At 43.1% G+C, this 24,348-nt stretch overlaps 1 protein-coding gene across 1 annotated transcript; it reads right to left on the bottom strand.

The window, feature by feature from the left end:
- Nucleotides 1–1,452: 1,452 nt before the first annotated feature.
- Nucleotides 1,453–24,021, bottom strand: WEE2 (WEE2 oocyte meiosis inhibiting kinase). Its single transcript, XM_019749847.3, has 11 exons — nt 22,884–24,021; nt 18,095–18,291; nt 16,346–16,397; nt 14,177–14,349; nt 12,889–13,010; nt 7,774–7,920; nt 7,006–7,113; nt 6,797–6,882; nt 6,013–6,183; nt 4,290–4,432; nt 1,453–2,715 (listed from the first exon to the last, which is right to left on the bottom strand). The coding sequence occupies exons 1-11, from the start codon at nt 23,226–23,228 to the stop codon at nt 2,694–2,696; spliced, it is 1,566 nt and encodes a 521-aa protein (XP_019605406.3). The 5' UTR covers nt 23,229–24,021; the 3' UTR covers nt 1,453–2,693.
- Nucleotides 24,022–24,348: the final 327 nt, after the last annotated feature.

A 24,348-nucleotide genomic window follows, 5' to 3' on the forward strand; every position in this document is an offset into this window, starting at 1 on the left:
TCCCACACTCCACCCACTACGTTACTACTGCCAGTTCCCTTCGATGATTTCCTGTTTAAAGATCCTATTTCCGGGCCGGCCCGGTGGCTCAGGCGGTTAGAGCTCCATGCTCCTAACTCTGAAAGCTGCTGTTCGATTCCCACATGGGCCAGTGGGCTCTCAACCACAAGGCTGCCAGTTCGATTCCTCGACTCCCACCATGGATGGTGGGCAGTGCCCCCTGCAACTAAAATTGAACACGGCACCTTGAGATGAGCTCCCGGATGGCTCAGTTGGTTGGAGCACGTCCTCTCAACCACAAGGTTGCCGGTTCGACTCCCACAAGGGATGGTGGGCTGTGCCCCCTGCAACTAGCAGCGGCTACTGGACCTGGAGCTGAGCTGCGCCCTCCACAACTAAGACTGAAAGAACAACAACTTGACTTGGGAAAAAGTCCTGGAAGTACACACTGTTCCCCAATAAAATCCTGTTCCCCCTTCCCCAATGAAATCTAAAAAAAACATCCTACTTCCACTTGAGCTGTTGAGTCAAGTGAAAAACTGAATTCATCCTTTCCTCCAAAGCCAATTTCCTCTGTCTAAGATCTCTGTTTGTTTGAATGGTCCCAAGATTCTCCTAGACTTGAACTTTGGAATTATCTTTAAAATTTCTCCCTGATCACCTTCATTGTTCCTCCATATTCAATCGTTTGGCCTTAAAATTCTTTCTTTCTTATACCACTAATCCCTCTCTCTTTCTTTGTATTCACAAATACTTTTTGGGGTGGTGAGTACAGAAAAGGGTGTTTAAAAAAAAAAAAGCAAAAAGCACTGTGCTCATTGAATATAGACACACCTTTCAAATTGAAAATAGACCCAGCCCCTCTCACACTCAACAGTGTCTATGCAACTACCTGCTCTTTTGGTGACTTCCTGCTACCATGGAGCCCAGCAGAGAGGGAGAGAAACCAACAGTGGGATACCAGGTGCATTCAGGTGCTAGGGTAGCCTTTGAGGAACATGGTAGCGAAAGGGTCATACCATAGACACTAATAGCAGTTGTCAGTGCCTGAGAAGACAAGTATAACCAAAGAAGTCTGGCCTATACATTGCATACTCTTAATAAACCTATTTATAAATTACAAATTGTGGTTGACCTTCCACTTACTGCAAGGGACATGGCTGGGGTGGGAGAGGCAAGAGATAAATTAATTCAATTTTAAATTCTTGAATAAAGACTAGTTTTAAAAAATGGCAATAGGCAATAGGCACTATACCCCCCTTAACTGCATGGGAAGAATTGCCACTCCAAGACAGAAGAAAAAATGGTGTGATGGTTTATTCAATTGAAAAAAAAAAAAAAAAAAACTTATTAAAAATTAAGGGAAAAGAAGAAAATAAGGCAGCAAAAAAGCCTTAACAAACCATTAACAGGCTACTGTCATTAACATGACACAAGTAGAAGTTATCGAATGCCTTTATGACCATTATTTTATATCCTAGCCTGGCCATTACTTGCTCTTGGGCCTGTGAAACTGGACCTTGAAGCCAAGACCTGTTAGTACTAGCTTACCAAATTCTCTTACCTATCTATCATGAAATGGCTTCCAGCATAAATTTCTCATTCTATATCAGTTATATATTACAAAGAAGAGTGTTTCACCCATATTTGGCTTTGAATAAGATAAAAACCTTTATTTACAAATATTCTATTCCTTTCAAAATATATACAGAGAAAAAGATAAAATCACTGGAAACAAAGCCAAATTCTGATAAAATCAAGGAGAAATTTGGTGACAGAAAATTAAAACCACACACAACAGTTACAAGAGGGTCAAGGCAAATAGATTGAAGGAGACCGACCACATCAAATTTCCCTCACACCCGCTACCAGTGTTTTTGTTCCGTAAGTTAATAGCCAGCTTAGAAATTTCAAGTTATGTATAGTCTTATTTCTAGCCCCCTCCCATAATGGTGAAGTCATTTCTATTTAATAAATACAACATCAGAGGAAGGGATTATCTCCATTCAGAGAATACGGTATAAAAACTACTTAAAGTCGCTGAGAATTCTTTTAGGAATGCCATCATATAACCTGGGAAACATGGTTGAAATCCAGGCGCATTTTCTTGTAAGCTGTTACCTCAACTCAAAACAAAATTGTATACCTTTCTATGTGCAGGGAGTCACTGGGGTCCTTCATAAGTAATTAGCTAGAGCAACCTCTTAGGCCATATGTTGCATCGAGGCCATATGTTGCTGGCTCCTTCTCTTCTTTCAGTTCAGAAGCCCGTGCTTTCCCATTGTGCACAGAGTGTGAGAAGTGATCTACTGAGAGGCAGTGCTAGGAATTTAATGGTAGAGAAGAGAAATGGCTACTGATTATTGCACCTGGGACTGCTGATGGGCGGCCTTAATAGCTGTAGGGTTTTGGCTGTAAATGCTGAATTAGGAGTAGCTTTTGAAATCTTTGGGCATTCAGATTGCTTAATCTTTCCATTTACAAGAGGAAGTTTGACACGGTCAAAATCTATTTCTGGAAGCTATAAGGTAAAATGTGGGTTGATGTGAAATGAGTTCTTATGGGGAAGACATCCCACAGGTGAAGCTTGAAGACTTTACACTCTTTCCTCCCACCAGGTGTTTGATGCCTCTTGATCCTGTGCGGGTCCCAGAGACCCCAGGCTCACTGTAGCCTTCCTGGGGGGACTGGGCTTATTGGGCTGCTCTCAGTTCCCTGGCAATGAAAGAGGAAAGACATGTGTTACTTGATCCTAAATTAGAGGTAATATTTATGATCAAAACTAACAATTTTTTTTATTTCAGTATTTATTGAAACAAGCCTAGGGCTATGCACAGAATAGAAAATTCAGTCCTATGATTGTCTTAAAAAATGCCTGGCACACACATGCCCCAAAACACAGCAGGTTCGGTTTCTTAAATCCTCCTTATTGGCCCTTAAAATTAAAATTATAAAAAAATAAAAATAAAATATATACGTGTATAAGGGAACAATCCTACAGGCTGTGTATGAAAGTTACGGTGGCCATGAAGCACCGCCCCTAGGTCAAATCTACCCAGCCATCTGTTTTTGTAAATAAAGCTTTATTGGAAAACCTAGCCGTAGCCATTCATTTATAGACTGTGTATGGCTGCTAACACATTACTACAGCAGAGATGAGTCATTGCAGCAAAGATCCCATGGTCCACAAAGTGTAAAATATTTACTATCTAGCTCTTTATGGAGAAGTTTGCCAACTGCTGATCTAGACAACGGCAAGAAGGCATCTGCCACATTTCTATGACAGGCGCTCATAACAGGTAATGGCTGATGAGTCACCTGTGCCTCCGTAGCCGGCTTCACAGAATGTACACACCACACCTTAAGAAATACTTCCATTCCTATTAAAAAGATGTATATACCTATGTATTTGTATTTTGTTTATTAGCTGGAAAAAATGGGATCTAAAACTAGAGCAAAAAAACATTAAGTTGCTTATTAGGAAGAATTACCTGACTAAAAGCTTACAACAATCTCCACAACTCATGGCCAAGAAATCACTTTGGGGACTTTTCAAGTTAAATATTCTACGATGGATTGTGTATCCAAAAGAAGTTGGACTTCTAAGCTTATTAGACAAGGACTATTTTTCATCTCCTTCTTTTATATTTTCAACAGTGCACAGTATATGTAAAAATCACTTTAAAATGCCTTCAGACTTTGCTCACACCTGCCTGACCTTTAATTAATACCAACCCAACCTCATCTAATTAATTAAGTCCCATTTGTTTCATGAAGGAATAGATTAATAAAAGAATACATACATGAATACAAGTGTACGTGAATAAGTGATCAGACTTTTTCCTTTGGCTTGGAAAAGATATTTCTTCCTCAGTATCTGTCTGCCCCTGAAATTTAGAGGATTTCTAAAATAGATGTCTTCCCACCTTGGCTATGGTTGTCTCGCTTTGGGTGATCACCCACTAGTTACTTGAGCACCTGCTGTCACTCAGAATCCTACTAAGTTGCCCTTACCAGGTGCACGTCCTGGTACTCTTCACTCTGCTTCCTTTGCATCACCTGAATTTTCACAATTACCTGAATTTACACAATTTTCAAGCAATCTAGTCACAGAGCCTCTAGCCCCACGCTACAAAGGGTCTCATGCTGCCACTCTCTCTGTGGGCAGACCTGTATATTATAATGCTGGCTTCCACTTGAATCCCTACCGAAGACACACCAGACCAGTCACGTCACGGTGAGCGGTACACAAAGAGATTCTTTTCCAAGTCCAGCATCCCAAGACCTACCTCTCCAGTGCGGCCGTCTTCATCCTTTCCAAGAGAAGCTGCCGCTGGAGCTCTTCCGTGTTCCCCAGGGAGGGACGGAGCACTTGGCTTCGGGCCAGAACAGTGGCAGAAGGTCTCTCCCCTGGGTCAGGGTGGATCATGTTCTGGTGATGTAGGGACCAACAGGGAGGAAACAGACACTTCACTGTTGGGGAAACCTCTTCCCCCAAGCTAACTCTAACCCAGCTTCTGCTGGCGGACTTTGTGAAACTCTGCTTCCCCTTTGTGCAGAGGGAAGAAACACGAAAACATCGCTCTTCCAGGGACAGAAACATCATCCCTGCCTGGTAGCGTCAGTCACGCATCCCTTTGACTCGGCTTTAGGAATCACGTTTTAGCACTAGTTAGGTAATTAATAGCCTAATGCCTTCATTTTAAACAGTAAGATACTGAGGTCCTGAAATCAAAAGAGACTAAAACCCAGGTTCCCCGGCTCCTAGTTCAGCTTACTTTCTACCATGACATGCTCCTTTTTCACTTGAAATTAATTAAGCCTACCCCACCACGGCACTATTCCCACAGCATTTATGTTCAGGTAGCAGAGGCCTAAAGTGACTTGAATACAGTAGAAAATACCTAGTTACATACAGCACTTAGCAGTCCTATAATGAAGAAAACACTGGACCTTCCATTTGGGGAATGATGTTCAAACCAACTCACTTAAAGTTGCTGAAATCAGTTTCCCTTTCCTGATTATCTGGAATGGCAGGCAATATTCACCTCTGGACAATGGTGTGAATTAAATGAATTGACATATATGTGTTAGCTAACACAGGGCCAGCATTGAGGTACTTAACAAGTAGCTGCTAAATCGAAGAGCAGTTCACACATAGGTGATTAACAGAAACTACTGTGAGGAACAGTTTGCCTCCTCCTTTTAGGAAAGCAGAAGTGAGGAAGAAGGACAAGTCTGTAACTACAGTTGAAGTTTTCCAGTAAATTGTGAAACTCAAATTTAATCTCCAAGAGAGGAGCTATTTTAGGGATCCTATCTGATCCTGTTCCTTAGGCCTTATAGTAAGTCTTACATATACATTTTGTTTTCTTAGTATAATTCTAAGCTTCTTGACAGTGTAGATTTGTACCTTTGTTTGTTACAATGCAGTATCTTCCTTTCCTCGTCCCTACACATACTCAGATATCACTGATTCCTGAATTGACGTTACCTTTTTTCCAATAGCTAAAATGATTGGTGGTATTGAAAGTCATTGATCGATAAATTAGCTTACACTTTCCTCTATCCACTCAAAATTCAATTTTTTAGTAATATCATCACTGTTCCTATTGATAATAGTTAAAGGCCTGAAAGAGGAGCAAAAAGACCAGGCTTGATTTTGGAGTCAACCAATCATCAAAGGTGAAATACAAGTCAAGGAATCACTCTGAGCCTTGGTTTCAACTGTCCACCTCACGCACGCACGGGGTTGTTCAGAAGGGCAAATGAAAAAAATGTAACGGGGTCTTGAAACTGTAATATAAAAGGTCTTTATGATACTCTCTACGTTTCCTTGAGGAGCCCTCACTCTGTCCTGGGTCCCTTGTGGGCTTCCTAGTCGTGATTCCTTTCTCCTTCTGCCAGTGGCACTACCAACACCTCCACTTCCCTTTCCCCACCTACTTGCCATTACACTTTTTTCTTTAAACAGACATTTCCGTCTTCTTTTCATTTCATAAAAGGTATCACCTTGAGGAGACTGTAAAGTTCTTCTGAGAGCTCCTGAGGAAAGTGGGGAAGGTTCCCCTCCCGGATGTGATGCCACATGGCCCCATTGCTGGGTAATGACTTTGCTCCGGCCGCCATTGCGATTGTTAATCCCAAAGCAAATATGTCTGCTTTGGGGAGATGTCGATAATCCTTCAACACAGAAGACAGGAAGGCCAATGAGTTTGCTGAGTGAAGTGAGTCTAAACTAAAATACAACTGGCAGCAAAGTTTCACGTGAGTGCATGTGAGCTAACACAGACACATGGGCAAGGTCACACACCCCGGTGAGAGGTTTACTTCTAGAAAATATACAGGATAGAGCACAAATCCATCTGATGAACACGGCTGTGTCAGGCCTGGCTCCACAGACATCCCAGAAGGTGGGCAGCAACTAAAGGTCATTTCAAGGACCAGAGCTGCTGTGCTATCAAAAGGATAGCCACATGATAAAGATGGGTGGGACTAATCAAGGCTACCTTCCTACTGGGCCATCCATGACTTTAGAAATTCTAAGAAATACTAGAAACGGGACCTTTACAAAGAGGAGTACAGGTATTGATTAACCCATGATTGAGCCAGCTTTCCTCATGCTTGTTTTGGAAAAGTTTCTCTCCTATCTTTGGTCTCCATTCTGAATAGGAAAGGGGATAGTATAAATTTAAATGATAAATAAATACTTTTCATTTCCTGCACTGTGAACTTTCATTTGAGAGTCAAAAGGTTCAATGGATTATAAAATAGTCTCCGTTTCTCTAATCTGTACCTCTTGCAAAATCTCTTTAGCCAGGAAGTGAATATCTCCCTCTTCCACTTTGGGTTTGCTTATTGACGTCGCAAGACCCAAGTCACCTAAAACAGAAAAAAAAGGAAATAGAGCTCTTTAAAGCATGTCTTTCTCAAAACTGGAATGGAGTCGTCAGTGTAACTTTTACAGGATAATAGTATACAGGTCAGGGTATAAGGCAGACTCACCAATTTTGTATATCACATTAACAGAGAGAAACCAATCCGCTTCATTTTCCATCTCTTCTGCGACTTCAGGAAAGTCCCTTTGCATCTTGTGACAAATGAAGATGTTACCTGCAAAAATGCAGAATTGCTGTAAGTAGTCATTCCTACGCTTTTTTTACCCCAAAGATCCTTTTTCGTATTTGACATTACAGCCACGCTCCCTTCTTCCTCTTCTGCGTGCATGGAACAAGACAAGACTACAAGGTTTCTTTCCTTCCCTGGAATCTCTCACACTGCTTACGGGCAGCTCAGTGATTGATAAACCCGTGTAAGTGAAACTGAGCTCAACCATAACCCCATCAGCCTCAAAACAAAGAAACAAGCAAACAAACAAAAACAAAACCCCCCACACATATGGTAACATTTCCTTGCGTGTCACTTAATGAGTGCCAAAGCCATGCATCTCTTCTCACTTCAATCGGTGTGAATGAGAGCACAGCACTACTGTCAACACAGGCAGGATGCAGCTATACTGCTGTCACTTATCGATGTAGTGAATTAAATGTTTCTTTTCATACTGTCTGGGACAGGCTTTCCTTTCTGTGTCCCCTGGGTCTCGGGAGGAAATGATTAAAGCTGTTTAACTGAAATTTTTAAAGAGGAAACCCATGAAAGAAAGGAACTCTTTCCGCAGACAGCACCTTTGACACGTGACAGACATACAGACACAGGTTCTAACGAGGGGCAAGGACTCAGTCTGGCCCGAGGAGCAGCGGGGAGCTCACTGACTGGGTTTGATGTCCAGGTGAACCATGCCCGACAGGTGGATGTACTTCAGTCCGAGGGAAACCTGCAGAAGGACGTCCTTGAGTCTTGGCTCTTCGAAATGGTGGCCAGACTTTGTGTTTTCAGATATAACAGCCTGCAAGCTCCCACCTAGGAGAGAACGAGAGTAGCCCCACAGAACGAGGGGAAAGGTATGAATCTGACGGATGAAAACAGAGTAAATATTCAATAGTTCCTTGTGGATGACCGCAGTCCAGCAAGTCTAGATGACGTCAGTGTCTGTGCAAAACATAATAATATCTTCCCCCCCCATCTATACTACAGGCAGGTTAGAAAGAAGAATTACAGGGCTTTTAAAGAGGAAAAGGAAATTCCATGTCCCACGTAGCCAATATGTGGCCCTACTGCCTTGAGTATGCTCTAACTAAGTAACATTTGTAAAGTTTGACCTAATTATTAACCAGAAAGCCATGTGCCCTAGTCACATAGCTACTATGGCTGTGATGAGTAATTATAAGGCAGTAGTAATTTTAACGTAATTGACTACTAGTTTACTTCCATTAAAAATATATCATGAAATAAGAGCATGTAATGATTGCTGAGCCAAGGATAATATAAAATATCATTATAGACCTAAGTCCTATTTGAGCCACACTATTCGTACATCAACTATGCTTCCAATATATCATCGTTGTCAATAATAAATAAGGCCTGGGCTCATTTCACCACCTGACCTTGGATCCCCCGTAGTCAGGTGTTAGACTGATGCTGAACCCTTTGTTTCATGAATTAGCATTCACTGGCGGCCTTTACAGTCAAAAGTATGGCGTCCCCGTGTCTCCCTGGCCATTATAAAACCCCATAGTTCCAGCTTCAAGTACATACCAGAACAACAGGATCTCAGATGGTAACAGTACTTTTTAGGAAATCCGTATTTAAAAGGATCCCATGTAAAATTGAACTGAAAGATTCATCTGTCATGTTGACAGAATGAAGTTCAGAAAGGAAAAGAACGCAGCCCCTTTCAGAAACACAAAGAGGACTAAAGTTACTATTTTTCTTCTGGGAACCTTCTTAAAAAAGAGGGTACTACAGATGCCATTAATTAGAAAGGAAGAATAAGAAAGAGCGTGTTGGAGCTTGTTAAAAATGAAGTCATCTCAAGGCTAAGTTTGCAGCTGAGGTTAAGAGGTGTGATGAGGAGAAGGGTTGCATCCAGACCCCCCAGGTCCACTAGCACGCGTGTTTCCCCACTAGCCTTGCTGCCTGAATCTTAGCTTCACTTCCCCAAGGTCTGGCATGTAATACATATTTTCTGAACTAGATGTCTACCCCAGCAACAGAGGGAAGAGAAAGACTGAGTCAAAGATCCTATAGTAGGCATGGAAAGAAAGACGCATCCTGGGGGAACTTAACCCTGTAACGTGTTCTTTTAGATTATAAGCAGAAATATTTCTAATCCCCTGAAGAGCTACAGGCACATAGTAAGAGTAACTAGACCAGTGCGAGCAGCACTTTTAATTACTTAGAAGCTCTATAGGTAATATTAAAGCTAGCCAAGTAATAATTAATTTTCAGTTACTGAAAAGTACCCATTTATACAAAGGAATTCGAATATTCTTCTTTAGCTACGGCTAAAGCTGTTGGTCCACCTCTTGTAGAAGAGCATAACTGATTGTTTTTTACTAAACGGTATTAATGAGGAAGTCTGTGTTTTATAGACATAGCAAAACTGTAAACCTCATCCCTGCTCATCTCCCCCAACTATGCTAGAGCCTAAACTCCGTAACCCAAGGTGCCACCTGGAAGCGGCCTCTGCACCTGCCAGCACTGTGCCCTAGGAGGAAACAACCACCTCTGGGCAGCTTGCTCTTCTCACACCATCTTCGTGAGATGAGTTGCTGAATTCCTTCCTTTAGATAAAATAAAGGTACTTGCCCCACTTGGCAGGAAAAAAAAAGTATTTTAATCTGTTTCCCTGTCTGCTCATGAGCCCTCACAGATACCCAAACAAATGAATGGCAATCAATAGCAAATGCCTTCTAACAAAAAAATGTAAAAAGCACCCCAGCAATTCAACAGAATATATTGTGCATACATTTGTAGTCACACAAATCTTGATTTCGTGTTGTTGCCTACAGCACTAGCATAGTTTTCTGCTGGTAACGTATTCGTTATTTGGTGGAAAATATAACCAGTGTTCATGGTGTTTTACAGAGGACACTGACGTCTGGATGTCACATCACTCGGACATGTGTGAGGCCCACCCTTCTAGAGGAGCATGCTCTGTAAACTTTAGTGACAGAAGACGTCACAAGAAAATACTGCCTTTAGGGAGCGATTAATCGTCCAGTCGTGAATCAGAGAGAATCCTGGTGGTCGCAGAATCAACCTTCAGATTTCTGAGGCTGACCCAGAGGTGCCTTGTCAGGAATCTTGGCAACGGTGGGGGAGGAGGAGGGGACATTTCATTGGTTCAGTGCTCAGGAGGGACAACAGGAAATCAAATGACTGCTTGTCTCTAGTAGCTATAATCTAAGCGATGTAAGTCATCTCATTCATAATCTACGTTAAAACCATGACTGTGTATGTTTCAGCCTAATTGCTATGACAGGCTGGGGGTGCAGGGATAAGGGTGGGTGTGGGGAGACAGGGCATGAGGAGGCAGAGATGAGAAACAGGGAGCGGTAGTGGATGCAGCGGGGAAGTGAGGAGAAGGAACGAGGCACTGGCTACTCTGCTACCTTACAAATACCTTGGACTTAACCCTTTAGAACCCAGGGGACAGTCTCAACATGGAGTATCCATAACTACAAACAAGACAAGGCATAAGGGAATGCTTTATTTTCCATGATCAGTCCACATTCGAAAGGTTCGATGTACGCGAATTACGTTTTCATAAATCAAAGTGACATTTTAATTGGTGAAGTTAGTACACCACCATGATGAGTAAACAGGGGTTCCCCATAATCTATCACTTCTCGAAGAAGAGAACCCCAAAATCCACTGCCTGGCTTTCGAGGCTTCTGTAGTCTTCCCCCACTTTCCCTTGCTGTCTTATTTCCTACTCTGGAAATAAGACCTGTTAGTCTCCTTACGGTCTTCTAAGCCAGAGCCTTTCCCAGTAGCATCGTGCCCTCTGCCTGCAGGCTGTTCCCCTAACTGGGTGCCTTCCCTTTCCTTCCCTAAACTCCAGCGATCCTTCTACGGGGTCTCCTTCAAGTCTTTCCTCCTTTGTGAGATTTTCTCAGACTACTCTGAGTTCTTACTACAGATCAGCTATTGACACTGTACTAGCATCTGACGTGGATGGTTGCTAATTCTCAAACTACTCCCTTAAGTAAACATTACTCTCTCTGCTGCGTGAGACTAAGTGACATCCCAGCGATCACACCAACAGTGTGCAGCAGAGCTGGGTTTTAAACCCGTTCTCCACACCACGCTGCCTCTTGCTCACATCCCTCCCCTCTGAACACTTTTTATCCATAGTTGTCCCCTCTGGCTTTGCCCCTAATGGTCTCTTGTGTATTCGCTGTAACAGAGCAAGTGGAATAAAGCTTCTTGAAGATAAGGATTTACCTTATCTCATCCTAGCACTTAATACAGTGTTAAGCCTGTAGAAGGTATTCAGGTATGTTGAAAAGAATTGGAAGACGATTTGCAATAGAAACAATCACCCCATCTTATTCTTTTTGAAAATTTGAAATCTTTATGTCGCCCCAAACCAGTTTTGTTTTGCTATATTGAGTAGTGTTTGTTATTGGACATTATCTTTGTTAGTAGCTAAAATTCATGGAAATGAAACCAATATTCTTTAGAGAGAGGGGGAGGAAAGGAATAGGGAATCTCAGGTTATGATAAGAGAAAATTAGGAAGAGGATTAAGAAAAGTCTCAACCTTTTAATCACAAGTATAAGGAAATGGTCCATTCTTTAGCCCAAAGAGACATTAGAAAAAGGGATTTAGGGTGAGTTTATTAGAGGAAAAAACCCAAAGTTTACAGGTAAGGCGACAAAGAAATCAAGCTATAAGGAAACAAGGGAAATGCCAAATCATTATTTTTCAGGATATGTGTACCATTTTCTATGTTTCTAGCATTTCATAATGTTATTTACTTACCTACCGTGTTTCCCTAAAAATAAGACCGGGTCTTATATTAAGGTTTGGCTCCAAAAGACGCATTAGGGCTTATGTTCAGGGGAAGTCATCCTGAAAAATCATGCTAGGGCTTATTTTTCAGTTAGTTCTTATTTTGGGGAAAACACGGTATTTATTTACTTAATTTACACAATGATGAATGAAGCTTTATCACTGATCTCTGTCCTCAAAAGCCAAGCTGGACACACATACTCAGGGCTATCTGGTGGATACAAAATTTACTCAAAGATAGATTGTACTATTAAAGAAAGGAAACTCTGAGTGGGCATATATGGGGGGAGAGGGGTGTTGGCAGAAGAGAGACGCCGTTATCCAGTATTACCCTGCCAGAATATGGATTGCTACTCTTGAAATCATGGCAAGCTTCTAGTCAATTTGGTAGCATTTTTCTGCTTTACCACCGAACACGCCGATGAAAAATATTTCGAAGAATGACAACACATACCTGCTGTTATGTCAACCCGCACCCATGCCCCTACTCCGGTGAGAACACTGAAGTTCAAAGGTAAGAAGCAACAAAAAGCATGAACAACTCCCAAACCGAAGAATCCCCTTGAAAACTAATCAAAGGTTGGCCGTATAAATTTACCACCCCTCCGCCTAAAGTGGTAGGCACTATGGCTTGCATCTTTTAGCATACCTAGCAAATGGTAAAAGGATGATTTACGATTCAAGCCACTAGAGTAAAAGTTCTCTCTCTAGTGTTAAGTGTGAAGGAAGTGATACTTCTATGTATCAGCTGCATATCAGCTTCGAAAGAAAGGTACAATGGCATAATCATGAAATTACTTTTCAAGTCCTCATTTTCTCCAGCTCTCTGCCTCCAAGCAAAACTGCAGCGCAGACTTTTTAGGTATGACTCTGCCATTCCTGTCATAAACTACTAGGAAGAGGCAAAGACTCTTTTCTGAAGACTTAAAGGTCCATCTCCCTCTCGGGGATATTAGCCCCCATACTTACCATTGCAGTATTCATTCTGAATGACCATGCGGTCATCTTCCACCCACGCAGAGTAGTAACGTACCACGTGGGGGTGATGGCCAAGCACTGCATGAGCATAAACTTCATGCAAAGCCGAATTCCTAAGAGACAGAACAGCATTGGGAAAAATGAATCAAGGTAATATACATACAAATGTTTTTCCAAAGACAAGCTATGAAGCACTATTCACAATGGCAGAACACACATGGAATGCTCACTGCTTGCTTACTATTTTATCTAATTTAATTTTCATCCCTCCTCAGTAGGCAAGGATGAAGGCTTTAGAAAGTTCAGTGACTAGCCCAAAGCCAAGCTGGTGACAGCAGCCCGACAAGCAGAATCTTGGTTATCTTGGGGCCCACAGCCATGGTTTTCTTGATTAAACACGGCTTAAGTAAAGAGGAGTCTCAGCAGCAGACATGCTTTGGGTCTTAAATTCTCTGTATCATAATCCAAAAATATGATGGGCTTAGCAAGAAGGCTGCCATGGATTTGACTGGATACGGAGATGGGTCCTCTACCTTGTCTGTGAAGGGGAGACAGAGTCACTACTGAACTCTGCCAATACGATGTCGTCACAGGGACAGCCTCAGAGAGAGACATCACTGTAGAATAGGGAATCCATCACAAGGAAAGCAAACTACAGTACTCGGTGACTTGAGTTTCAGTATAAAAACGAAGAATTCCGAAGTCTGCAATTTCAGATTCAGCATAAGTATTATATCCCCACAGTTCACAAGAAAGCATTGGCTGAATCTGGAAATGTTTGTTTTCCTTGTGAAAAGAAAGCAAAATTATGTCTGGGGATGAAATTTACATTTCTATAAATTTTTCCCTGCTTGAAGTCTTTGAAACTTGACTTTTGAATGCATTATTAATACAAAGTAGAGATAAACCAGTGAGTTAGCAGTAACTTCCTACTTGGCAGTATTTCTGATGAACTTAACAGGCACCAGAAGATCATTCCATAAATCTATTTATTTAAAAAAAAGGCAGTAAGACCAGTAGTAAGAGCCACAAAAACCACACACGCCCCATATGATCCAAAATGATCATGGACTATTTTAGGAAATAACTTATCTCTGATATGGAAAACTCAGAAAGGTTATAAATATGAGACAACATATAATAGAGGGGGTAGGATGATTTTAAAAAGCAGTAAATGGTATGTTTTTAATGACATCAGGGCTATTACTTAAAATCTTTTGACAAGAAAAAGCTTTCCAAATCCAAGTGTGTACTTCAAGTACATTTCAAAGGTACTCACTCATTTGTTAATTCTGCAAACGGTTTCATGGAGCGTTTTACTGCATAAACACATCCATCCAGCCTCTTAATGCACTTGTAGACTGTCCCAAATTCCCCAACCCCAATTTTTTCTACCTCCACGAATTCTTTTTCATAGCGGGAAGTCATGTTGCTTTCTTGTAGGACGCATCTCTGAAATATTTTAGTAAAAAGTTAAAATGATCCTTCCTAACACGTTGTGAGCAATACAATGGAGGCATATTATATTCCTGAATTTAACTAAGTTTTCAAAAAGACTTCTGAGGCAAATCCACTGGATTCTGTCTGTGTCGATATTCACGGTAGCAAGAACTTCCCCAACTGCTGATGACCTTCTCTGTATTCTTTATAACCTGCCATACAACTCTGCTGACATTTCTCTTTCCTAGATTACATTTTTTTCTATATCATTTCCTCTGTCTGGCCATACTATTCGTCTCTGTATGTTCCGAGAGGGGACACATCTACTCACGCCCAGAGCTGCTGTTCTCAGCAGAAGGAGTGGCAGGGATCTGAGGGAAGCACATGTAAACAAACAGAAAAACACCCCCCTTTGACACATGTCCACGTGTCTCTCACTCTGGATGCCGATGCTGTTATCTCAAGTTGAAGAAACACACTTGTGTTCAATTTGCTTCCTCAAAAATCTTAGTCTGGAGAACATAACTGTCAAATTGATTCGTCAGATTATGTGGTTGGTTATAACAACCACTCCCCCTGCTGGTCAAGTAGCAACATCGCTCATTGCCCTGCTAGTAAATAACCCTAAGCAAATCGCTGAACTTTTAATCAGTTTTCTCTCTGTAAGATGAGGGTCTTAACAACTACTCCTCGGGGTTCTTTTAAATATTACATGAGAAAGTCAGAGTGTGTGTGTGTGTGTGTGTGTGTGTGTGTGTGTGTAACTTAGTACAATGCTGAGCACATAGTAAATTCTCAGTAAACGGTGGCTATGATGACCCAAATCTCCATAAATTTATAGGAATCTCCATCTAAACTGATTTATCTCCACAAAGTCAACATTTTCCCAGTGTCTCCACTAGCAAGAACTTTTCCATCTAATTTGGAGTTTTAAAAATCTTGACTCTTACTAGTTCTTCATTTCCGACATCCAGTAGCCGTCAGTCTTCATCATCAAGACCTGTCATTTCCACTGCCCTTAGCCAATCGCAGGCTCTGCTTCTCCCCCATCTGTATTCGCTGTAGCTGCCAGCCCTCTACTCATCTCCTCTCATAGTAAGAATTCTTCTTTGCAAAACGACCCCGTGGAACCGGACACACCTCATTATTTCCTACGAGGATCCCAAACTCACTCCTGACCAGACGCCTCACGGCCTCCAACCAGGTGTTTGCTCATGACCTTCCCATCCTCATCTCGGACACCAAATAAAACTGCTTTCCAGCCCCATCACTCCCCAACCTCCACCCCTCCCTCTTTGTCTGCCGAACACTGAACATAGGTATGTTTTCATGATATTATAAACATCTTAACGGCAATGTAATATTTCCCTGACTATCACTTATAATTTACTTTGCCATTTATTATCGGACAATTAGTACTTCCCCCTCTTTTATTTTTTGCTATTACAGCTAAGGTTGCAATAAACATTTCCAGTGATATTTACAGTGTTGTTTTCTTGGATTATCAAATGAGGACTACTACATCAACAATGGGAAGCATTAGTAAAAAATCAATAGATGTTGACATATTTAGGAGCTAAAATTTTACATATAAACCTCTGACTTCACGTCATTTTTCTCTGTCCTGTCTTTCTACTAGGGGACTTTAGAGTATCTTGATTTTTTTCCTTCACTTCTATACCCCATGACTATAAAATTTCCCCCTGGATCCAAGATAGAAGCAATAGCCTTTAATTTAAAACTACTCCAAGGTAATGATTCAGCAATATACATATCAGGCACTGTCTGGTAAAGTAACAACTAAGAATATAGACCCTGATGAGAGTCCAAATAAATTCACCTGCAAAAGACATTGGCTACAATGCTTTGGGGGTGGGGGTGGAGGGAAGGGAGGAGAGAAGGAGGGAAGACGGGAAGGGAGGTGAGGAAGGGCAGGGGTGAGGGAGGAAGAGAGGACCAGTAGGGTGAAATGACCATTCTGACAGTTGGGCCAAAGAACTACACTCACCTTGGCAGGCAGCCCTTGTTCCACTTTGCCTTCCCCTGGACCAGCCTCCTCACTTAAAAAAAAAAAAAAAAAAAAAAAAGTGATATCAATGTATGATTAACATCTATTGAGCCTGGTACTATGCTACGCTCTGGGGCTGTAAGAGTACGTAAGACAATTCCTGCCCCTCGTCCATGTATAGTGGAGGACAGGGATAAACAGAAAATGTCAATGTAAGAACCTAGGTGAGGGGAAGCACAAGCGATCAAGGGGCACCATACACAGCAGCCAATTGATTGTTTCAAGAGGAAAAGTCTTTCCCAAAAGAGAGGATACGTAAGCTAGGATTCCGAGAATGAACAGGAAGCAGCTAAGGGAAAGGAGCGGGGTTTTAGGCAAACAGAACAACCTAGGCGGAGAACTGGAGGCAAAAGAGCTCACAGAGCAGGTGCAGCCGTCAGCGACCTTCCCTGCCACATTACGACGTTCCCCTTCCAGCTCCCACCTCCCCCAGCACCTGGCTTTGTGTGTGTGAGGTTCACAGGCAGGCTGTAAGTGGAGCAGGAGCTCTGACCCTGGGTAAGATGTCGTGGATTACTTTACAGTAAGTGAAGTCTCACAGACGTCCTGTTTGGCATGAGCACTTGTGTTCTGGATCTTCAAGCAAGATTTTAGTTTCTAGGTCAGCTAAGCTATAGATTTTTTTTTCTTCTGGAGAAGTACAGCGTAATAACGGCAAACGGAGGACATTACGCTCATGGAAATAAACCGATGCTTGATGTTGCTGATTTAAATTTCGTGTTACATTCTAAACTTTATAAAACAACAACATAATAAATAGGGAAGAAAAATACCCTCTCACAAACACTAAGTGACGTTACTAAAGTGTTACCACTTCCATTGCCAGGAATTCAAACTATTCCCGCTAGCTTCAGTGAGAAGTGAAACCATGAATTCTGATGGTTTACAAAGAATTCTAAACTGCTAAAACCAATGGCGTTCTTGTTAACAAAAGTGGACCATTTACTTGTGCCGAAGTCCTGTTTACTTAAGATCCGGTAGATAGTGTTGAGAAAACCTATTCTGGCCATAAGGTGATTTAATAAATAGTCACTGATTCTAAAAGAAACACTTGAAGGGCTCTGCAAACTTCAGCTTGTTAGCTGTGCATTTATTTTGCTGAGTACACATGAGCACAAATGACAGGCCCATTTCAGAGGCCCTTCGATTCCATAACAAAGACGCCGTGGAGAGACAAGTAATGTCCTGGAGTGATACACACAATAGAGCGCTTTGGCTTTCCAGTTTCAGCACTTCTGAAAGCAGCCCTGTCTTTTTCTCTTCTGCCAGTCTTCCATCACCTGCGGAGAAGTTCAAATCCTTGCCCCATACCTCTCATCACCAGTCACGCAAGCTGGACTCAAAAGCAATAGATACTGTTCAAAGTGTGAACTACACCTTCCCCCACTGCTAGCCTTCTGTTAACCAGAGCAGTCCCCTTGGAGGCAACCATAGCCCATTCAATTTCCTCATGGCAGTCAGAGGTCTCCTGCTTACTGTCCTGTTCTTGAACAGAGAAGGTACCTCCGGGACTCTTCAGAATGGAAAGATGCTAGAATTCCTGTTGACATCAGGTTAAAGCCAACACTGACATTTAGGAAGGAGGGGATATGCAAACATGGTATCAAAGGCATGCCGTGTTCTGGTTCTCCCTTCCTCTTCACCAGGGTAAGATCAGTTCTCAGAAGTCACAGGCAAAAGCACACTTACAGATCTCCTCGGCTTTTCCTCTTGCCACTGGATTGAAGGAATTGTTTTCTATAGGACTCTGGGGTGAAGGGATTAATGTTAACCAGAGCTGATGAGGTCATTTCGTCCCTGAAGGAAACGGGTGTGAGTCTAAAGTGCTTAGAGCCGCGGCAGGGAAGCCTCTCTGTAGAGGAAATAACTGACTGGCTCAGCAGACCCTGAATGAGGATGACAAAAGGCAAATTAGAATGGGGTTACTAAAAACGTTCCGTATCAGTTAGGTAGTTAATATTTGAACCAAAGAACGTTATTACTGAAAGGGGTCTTCATGGCCTGCCCCAATGCACACTAGTTGCTTCATAACTAGCCCTCTTGTGAAAACACAGATTCCCAGCGGACCTCTAGATATTCTGATTCATGGGCCCAGTATAGTGATTTGTACTTTTGATATGCTCCACCCTCTTCCCCTGGGCAAGTCGGACAGCCACCTGTGAAAAGCACCAACTCTGTTCCTCCCTCCAGCATTTTAAAGACAACATTTGAGCTCAGACCAAGGAAAATGACTCTAGAAATCCCGGTCCTTACGTTCTCAGAGCGTATACTTCAGCTCCCCGATTATTCATCGAAATACGTGTTTGCTGCCTACTGAGTAGGGGGTACTGAGCATGATGCTGAGGGGTGCAGAGGTGAATTCGGCTTCTTAAGGAACGAGCAGTCCATTAGCAGATCGTTGATGACGTTTCAGAAATAATCACTTTGCAAGGGAAAGATTTCATAGACAAAACGTGGAAGAAGCCATTTCCAATTCCATTTAAAATGTAGCACCAAATGAAAGCAGCTGCATGAAGTGAGGTTAAAAAAAAAAAAAAAAAAAGGAAAGAAAGAAAAAAAGAAAAGCCCTGAAGACTCAAGTCTCTGCAGGGGCTGTAACTAGCATCCCAGTAAAAAGGAAAATGTGCAGGACTTACCACTCCAAGTGAGTTACAGAAAGAGAACACACGCCTCAAACCTAACCACAACTGAACCAAAAAGTAGAGGGGAGAGGTCCAAGACAATGAATTCTGAGGGACAGCAGAAAGCCACCATAGCCTAAATGTCAGGGGCTGACGGAATACCTGCGTCACAGGTCTTCAAGAGTGCAGCAGTAGCCGTGGGCCATGGTGTAACGCCATCCCATAAGCTGTGTACTGTGAGGCTCTTCCTGAAAGAATCCTACTGTTCTGATAGTCTCTGCCCACGACGTTCAGTGTAGAAGCAGAAGGTACAGTACAGCATGATTCAGTACACGGTAATGTAATTAAAGAATGTGAGGCTACAAAGGATGAATACTGAACTTACCATAAATACCCACCAAATGACTGACACAAACAGAAATGAAGGAAGCTCGAGCATACACACGGTCACCTAACTATTTTTTTAAATGAAGAAACGGATGTCATTGCCAGAGTCGAGAGTTTTTACAGGCGTTTTCCATACGTCTTAGAGTTCAAAGGGTGGGCAACACTGGGGCTACTGTCAGAGAAAGCCATCAATGATAAACTCACAGTCTTCCTATAAGTTTATTATAGGGCCGAGGTTTGGTTCAAAAGAAGTACAACTATATCGTATGTCTCAGCTGTCAATGGGATTCAGGAAAAAAATTCAGAATTATAGTAAACCATTCCCTGAGAAATGGGTGTTTTTGTGATTCTGATCATCAGATGGAAAGGAAAATGCATCTGTCATGTCCACACCTGGGATGCTCTATGTAGTTTTGGTTGCACACAAACAGGACAACAGACAGGGCCTACAAAATTTTCAGATAACAGGAAGGAGAAGTGTTTGTATCAGGACAGACAATATCAGGATTTCTAGTCTGGAAATACGAAGACTGATAGATTCTATGAGCTCCACTTATCATATAGGGAAGGACATTAGTTACAGCAATATGGATTTTATTGCCAGAATGGCAAAATTATGAGGAATCCCTTTGACACCTACAAGAATATAGTTTGGGACACGATTTATGAAAGGAAATTTATGAAAGTAAAGCAGATTGAAAATTTCTGGAAACATGACCAGGTTGAGAGTATAAAGACGCTCCAGAGAACACAGCTAATTCCATAAGTAACAGCTCTATTACAGATTAAGAGAGAAAGGAAATGGGGGGAATAGTTCCTTGCCCTCTGAAGAGAAGGCGGCACCCTCACACTAAGGCACAGCTTCACAGTGTTTCAGGGCTGGGAAAACGGCAGAGGCTCATTTGGTACAACCAGTCCCGATGCTGGAATCCCCAGCAAGTGGACATTTGGCCGCAAGGACCTTACTTCCTCCTAAGGAAGCTCTTCCTATCTCTACATCTGTTCTGCGAGGAAGTCCTGATGGTGAGCTAAAGTCATTTCACAGGATTTCTGGTCCTATTCCCTTGGGCAAGGTGAACTAAACCAACGTTCCTTTCCAAGGCATCCCATCCCTGTCTGGGGCATAACATCTCCTGTTGTTACTGCCCTGGCCTCTCTCCTCTGACCCTGAGCCAAACTACATTCTTCATAAAGCACATACTTTCCCTGTTGCCTTTCCAGTTTCCCTCCCAAACACTGTTCTCTGCCTGTCTCTCAGATCTTGGCTTTCTCCAAGATTCCTAACTCGAACCACTGCTCTCCTTACTCTGGCACGCAGGCTACGTGACCTTACCATACCTCTCAAGGCTTCAACAACTTCCTACATGCTGATGACGTCCATACGTAGATCTCCAGCTTAGATGGTCTCCTGCACTCCAGACCCATTTATCCAATTATTTACATGACATCTCTGCTGTTGCTAAACCTGTACCTCTTTGAATGTCACCTGTCTTGATTCAAGGTATCGTCCACTCAAACAATCAAGAAGCCTGATTGCTCTCTAGATTTCTCTTTTTTCCCTCAACCCCTCCATCGAGCCAGCTGCCAATTCCAAAACATCTCTCATTTTTAGCCTGTCCACCACTGTCCTAGTTCAGGCATTTCTCCTTTCTTGACAGATCTGTTGTGAATACCGCCCTGCCTCCAGGATCTCTCCTGCTCCATTCCATCTTTCATATGAAGGCTGTGATTTTTTCAAAAATGCCTCTCTCTGCTCAAAATTATCTAATGGCACTCAGCATTTTCAGGAGAAAACCTGGTCTAGCTCCTGCCTGCACTCTAGCCTCAGCGCCTGCCCTCTCTCACGCGCCGACCTGGGTTCATCTTTCCCCTTCATAACTTGGTAGATGATGTCCCCTTACCCTCGAGTTCTCACTTCCTGCCTGGCGAATGAACTCCAACTCATTCTTTAAGCATCTCTCAAACATCGCTTTCTTTGGAAAGGCTTCTCTGATATCTTGAGACGTAATTCCTAACTCTTTCTCATCGTGCGATGCCACCCCTCTAGCCTACCTGATCTGGACTTTGTTGTTTCAGTTGTGTGTTTACCATTATTTTGTGGGCACCCTTTGAAGGGAGTGAATGGGTGTGACAGCAGAGGGCCTGGGAACAGATCAGTTTGCAGCAAACGGATGAAATGCACATCCCATGTCGTGTTTTCTTCCCTACGCACTGTGCTCAGAGCCACATCCTCTCAGCCCACCCTCCACCTCACTTCCCCGTGTCAAAACCATACCAACTTCATTGACCTTCATATGCGCTTCCGTCACCTTTTTTCTTCCCTGATCACCTCACTGAGAAGCAGTCTGCCCAGAGAACTCTGCCCACTTGCGAAGTACCTATCATGTGTCTACAGGCATCTCTCCTCTGTCTCAGACGGTGTCTTATGCCCCTTGCCCACAGTGGGTCCTCAGAAAGATCAGTGGATGATTGATTGGTTGGTATTGGGGTTATTGAAAACCCACCGGTGGACACATGAGCATATTAAAGCAGTCTGTCTACAATTCAGACGAGAAGCTTCGTATTTCCGGGTGGATGTGGTGCCCGTACTCAGCAGGTACTAAAGATACCTGCTGCCCGTGACGTGCTGCCATCAGAAGCACAGATGTTACTCTGCAGCTCGTAAGCACTCAAGCTGAGCCAGCAGAAAGCAGAGCTAATACGAGTCCTAAGGCTCAACACATGGCACCAGCTTGTCAGAGGCCCTTGCCCCAGCCCTGGCTTGGATACAGTGCAAGATGTGACAGGACACCATTCGTCACGGGCATAAAGGAACATGCCAACCATTCGGGACCTTTGCTCATTTGCAGTCCACAGCTTATGCAGAAGCATCAATACCTCTTTGCTCACGTGTAATAGAAGAGCCCGAATTGCTTAAGGCCAAGGAGGGGAACGACGTCCTCCTGGGACAAGCAGCAGCAAAGAGATACAGTGAATGTGAACATTCTTACAGTAGGAAATCTTGGTAAATAATCACATAAAAATTGAGCCAGTTGACAAAATGGAAAGAGAATAGACTGAGACCAAAACACCGGGTTTCTAGTCTTGCGTCCGCCCTTGGCTGAGCAAGAAGCCGGTTTATCTCGAGATCTTGGTTTTCTCATATGTGGAGTGCATAGGTTGGGCACTAGGTCTCCATATTCCTTCCAGTCCCAATATTCCTTAAGTAGGAACTTCTTTCCCACCCAAGATTTATTTGCGGCCTCCGTCAAACAGTTGCCGGCACCCGTGGTTTTGAGTAGACAGCTGGCAAGACATTTGATTCTGTTTTCTGGTAACTTGAAACTGTTCTTCATTTTCACCAATAATTTCACCAATAATACAGCCTGGGAGGCAAACCTGTCCTACACCCATAACCAACTGAGTTCTCTTTCTCTACCAGCTGAGCTGCAGGCACCTGGGGCCCTCTTCCCCACCCCCAACGTACTTACTTTGGGAATGAAGGGACTCTCACCACGTGGCAGCTTGCTTCTGTCATCTGGCTGGTCTGGTGTTTTGGGACATTTGGGACACTCTGACTCCGGACTCCCCCAAACAGCATCTGGACCCACTTTGTCTTTCTCCTGCGATGTGGAGAGTTCACGTCCGTTACGAAGGGGCGTTCTGGGAGGTGCAAACTTTGCCTCCGAGTCCTGAACTTCAGACTCCTCTGGGCTCTGGCTCGGGGCCTCCCCGCTCTCTTGTGCTTCCTCCTGCCCCGTGTTCTCACTCTCCTCTTCACACCAGGAAAAGTTTAATTTCTGCTTTAGCTCTTTGTCCATACTATTGTCATCCATCTCAGCCCACGAGCTTCCCCACACAGGCCAGGAGGCCAGTCAGAAGGGAACACGATGGAGCTGGGGAAGGAAGGAAGGAGGAGGCAAGCTGGCAGGTCCCACAGCGCTAGCCTGCCTCTCTTCCCCTCGGCCCTCTGACGGCTACATGGAGACACACCGTTAGTTTTCTCCCTTAAGTACCACGTGACTTAAGATCTCAGCTTATCCTTATCTCCACTTTGATGAAAGAAAGTGCCAGTGAGTCTTTGAGCAATTAAATCCAATTTTGTTTAGATCTCTCCTGGCTATCCTCCCCAGTCTACCTGCACCCGTGTGCTATAAAATACCAGCGAGACAGTGGATTCCTTTAACTTAGCGTGGGCTTTAAAAATTACCCATTAGCCAATTCGGGAACAAGCTCATGATCGGAGAGAAATTATTTTGACTCGTTTACACCTACCATGCTCTCCTGTCTTCCACTCCCCACCCACCCAGTGGCTAAGAGGGAGTTAATTAGAATTCAGCTTCACCTGGGTATAATAATTATCCTTAGCCTCTAACATACCTTGTCTGGAGCTCATCTGCCAAGTAGAGACACACCTTAGATCTTTGCCAGACACGCCTACCCTCATGCAGGCACCCACAACCCCCCCTGCCTACCCACCCCCAGGTATTAGCTGTTAAAGCTTTTGAGGAATTGGACACATTTTCAAACTGACAAAAGACAAGCTAGAAAGATCAGAAACACATAGAAGCAGATACGTATCCCTGGAAAGTGGTCATTACGTTGGCCCCCAATATCTTATTTGTAAAATTTGTTTACTTACTGTGTAGACATCTTTAACATACATTATTCAACTTCTATCTCAGAGAGGTCCTCATGGGAAGAATAAAAACTCTTCGAAGGAAAAAGAAGTCACCCATATCGCTCTCTAGGAGAAACCACGTGAAAGGCAGTCCATGGAAAAGGAAAATGACATATACATGAGCCCCCGAAGTCCTCTGGGGACACTCAGGAATTAGTTACACGATAAACACGGGCCCAAAGAGAGAGAGGCCCTAAGGGTGAGTTTGATCTTGACGGAAACAAATTTAATTTCCCTTCTCTTGATAGTCTCCAGTTACCCACTGCCTGTCATCC

This window comes from Rhinolophus sinicus, chromosome 8 (genome assembly GCF_057876585.1).
Source record: "Rhinolophus sinicus isolate RSI-liver-muscle chromosome 8, RSI-T2T, whole genome shotgun sequence".
NCBI lineage: Eukaryota > Metazoa > Chordata > Mammalia > Chiroptera > Rhinolophidae > Rhinolophus > Rhinolophus sinicus.

What these genes read in the sequence shown, in the direction of transcription:
- WEE2 (XM_019749847.3), bottom strand. Translation starts at nt 23,228, where the DNA reads ATGGATGACAATAGTATGGACAAAGAGCTAAAGCAGAAATTAAACTTT. An exon ending in TTTGCAGAATTAACAAATGA is followed by an intron (nt 13,011 to 14,176) that starts GTGAGTACCTTT and finishes TCTGTCTCTTAG; the next exon opens with GAATTCGGCTTTGCATGAAG. An exon ending in AAGACGGCCGCACTGGAGAG is followed by an intron (nt 2,716 to 4,289) that starts GTAGGTCTTGGG and finishes TTTCATTGCCAG; the next exon opens with GGAACTGAGAGCAGCCCAAT.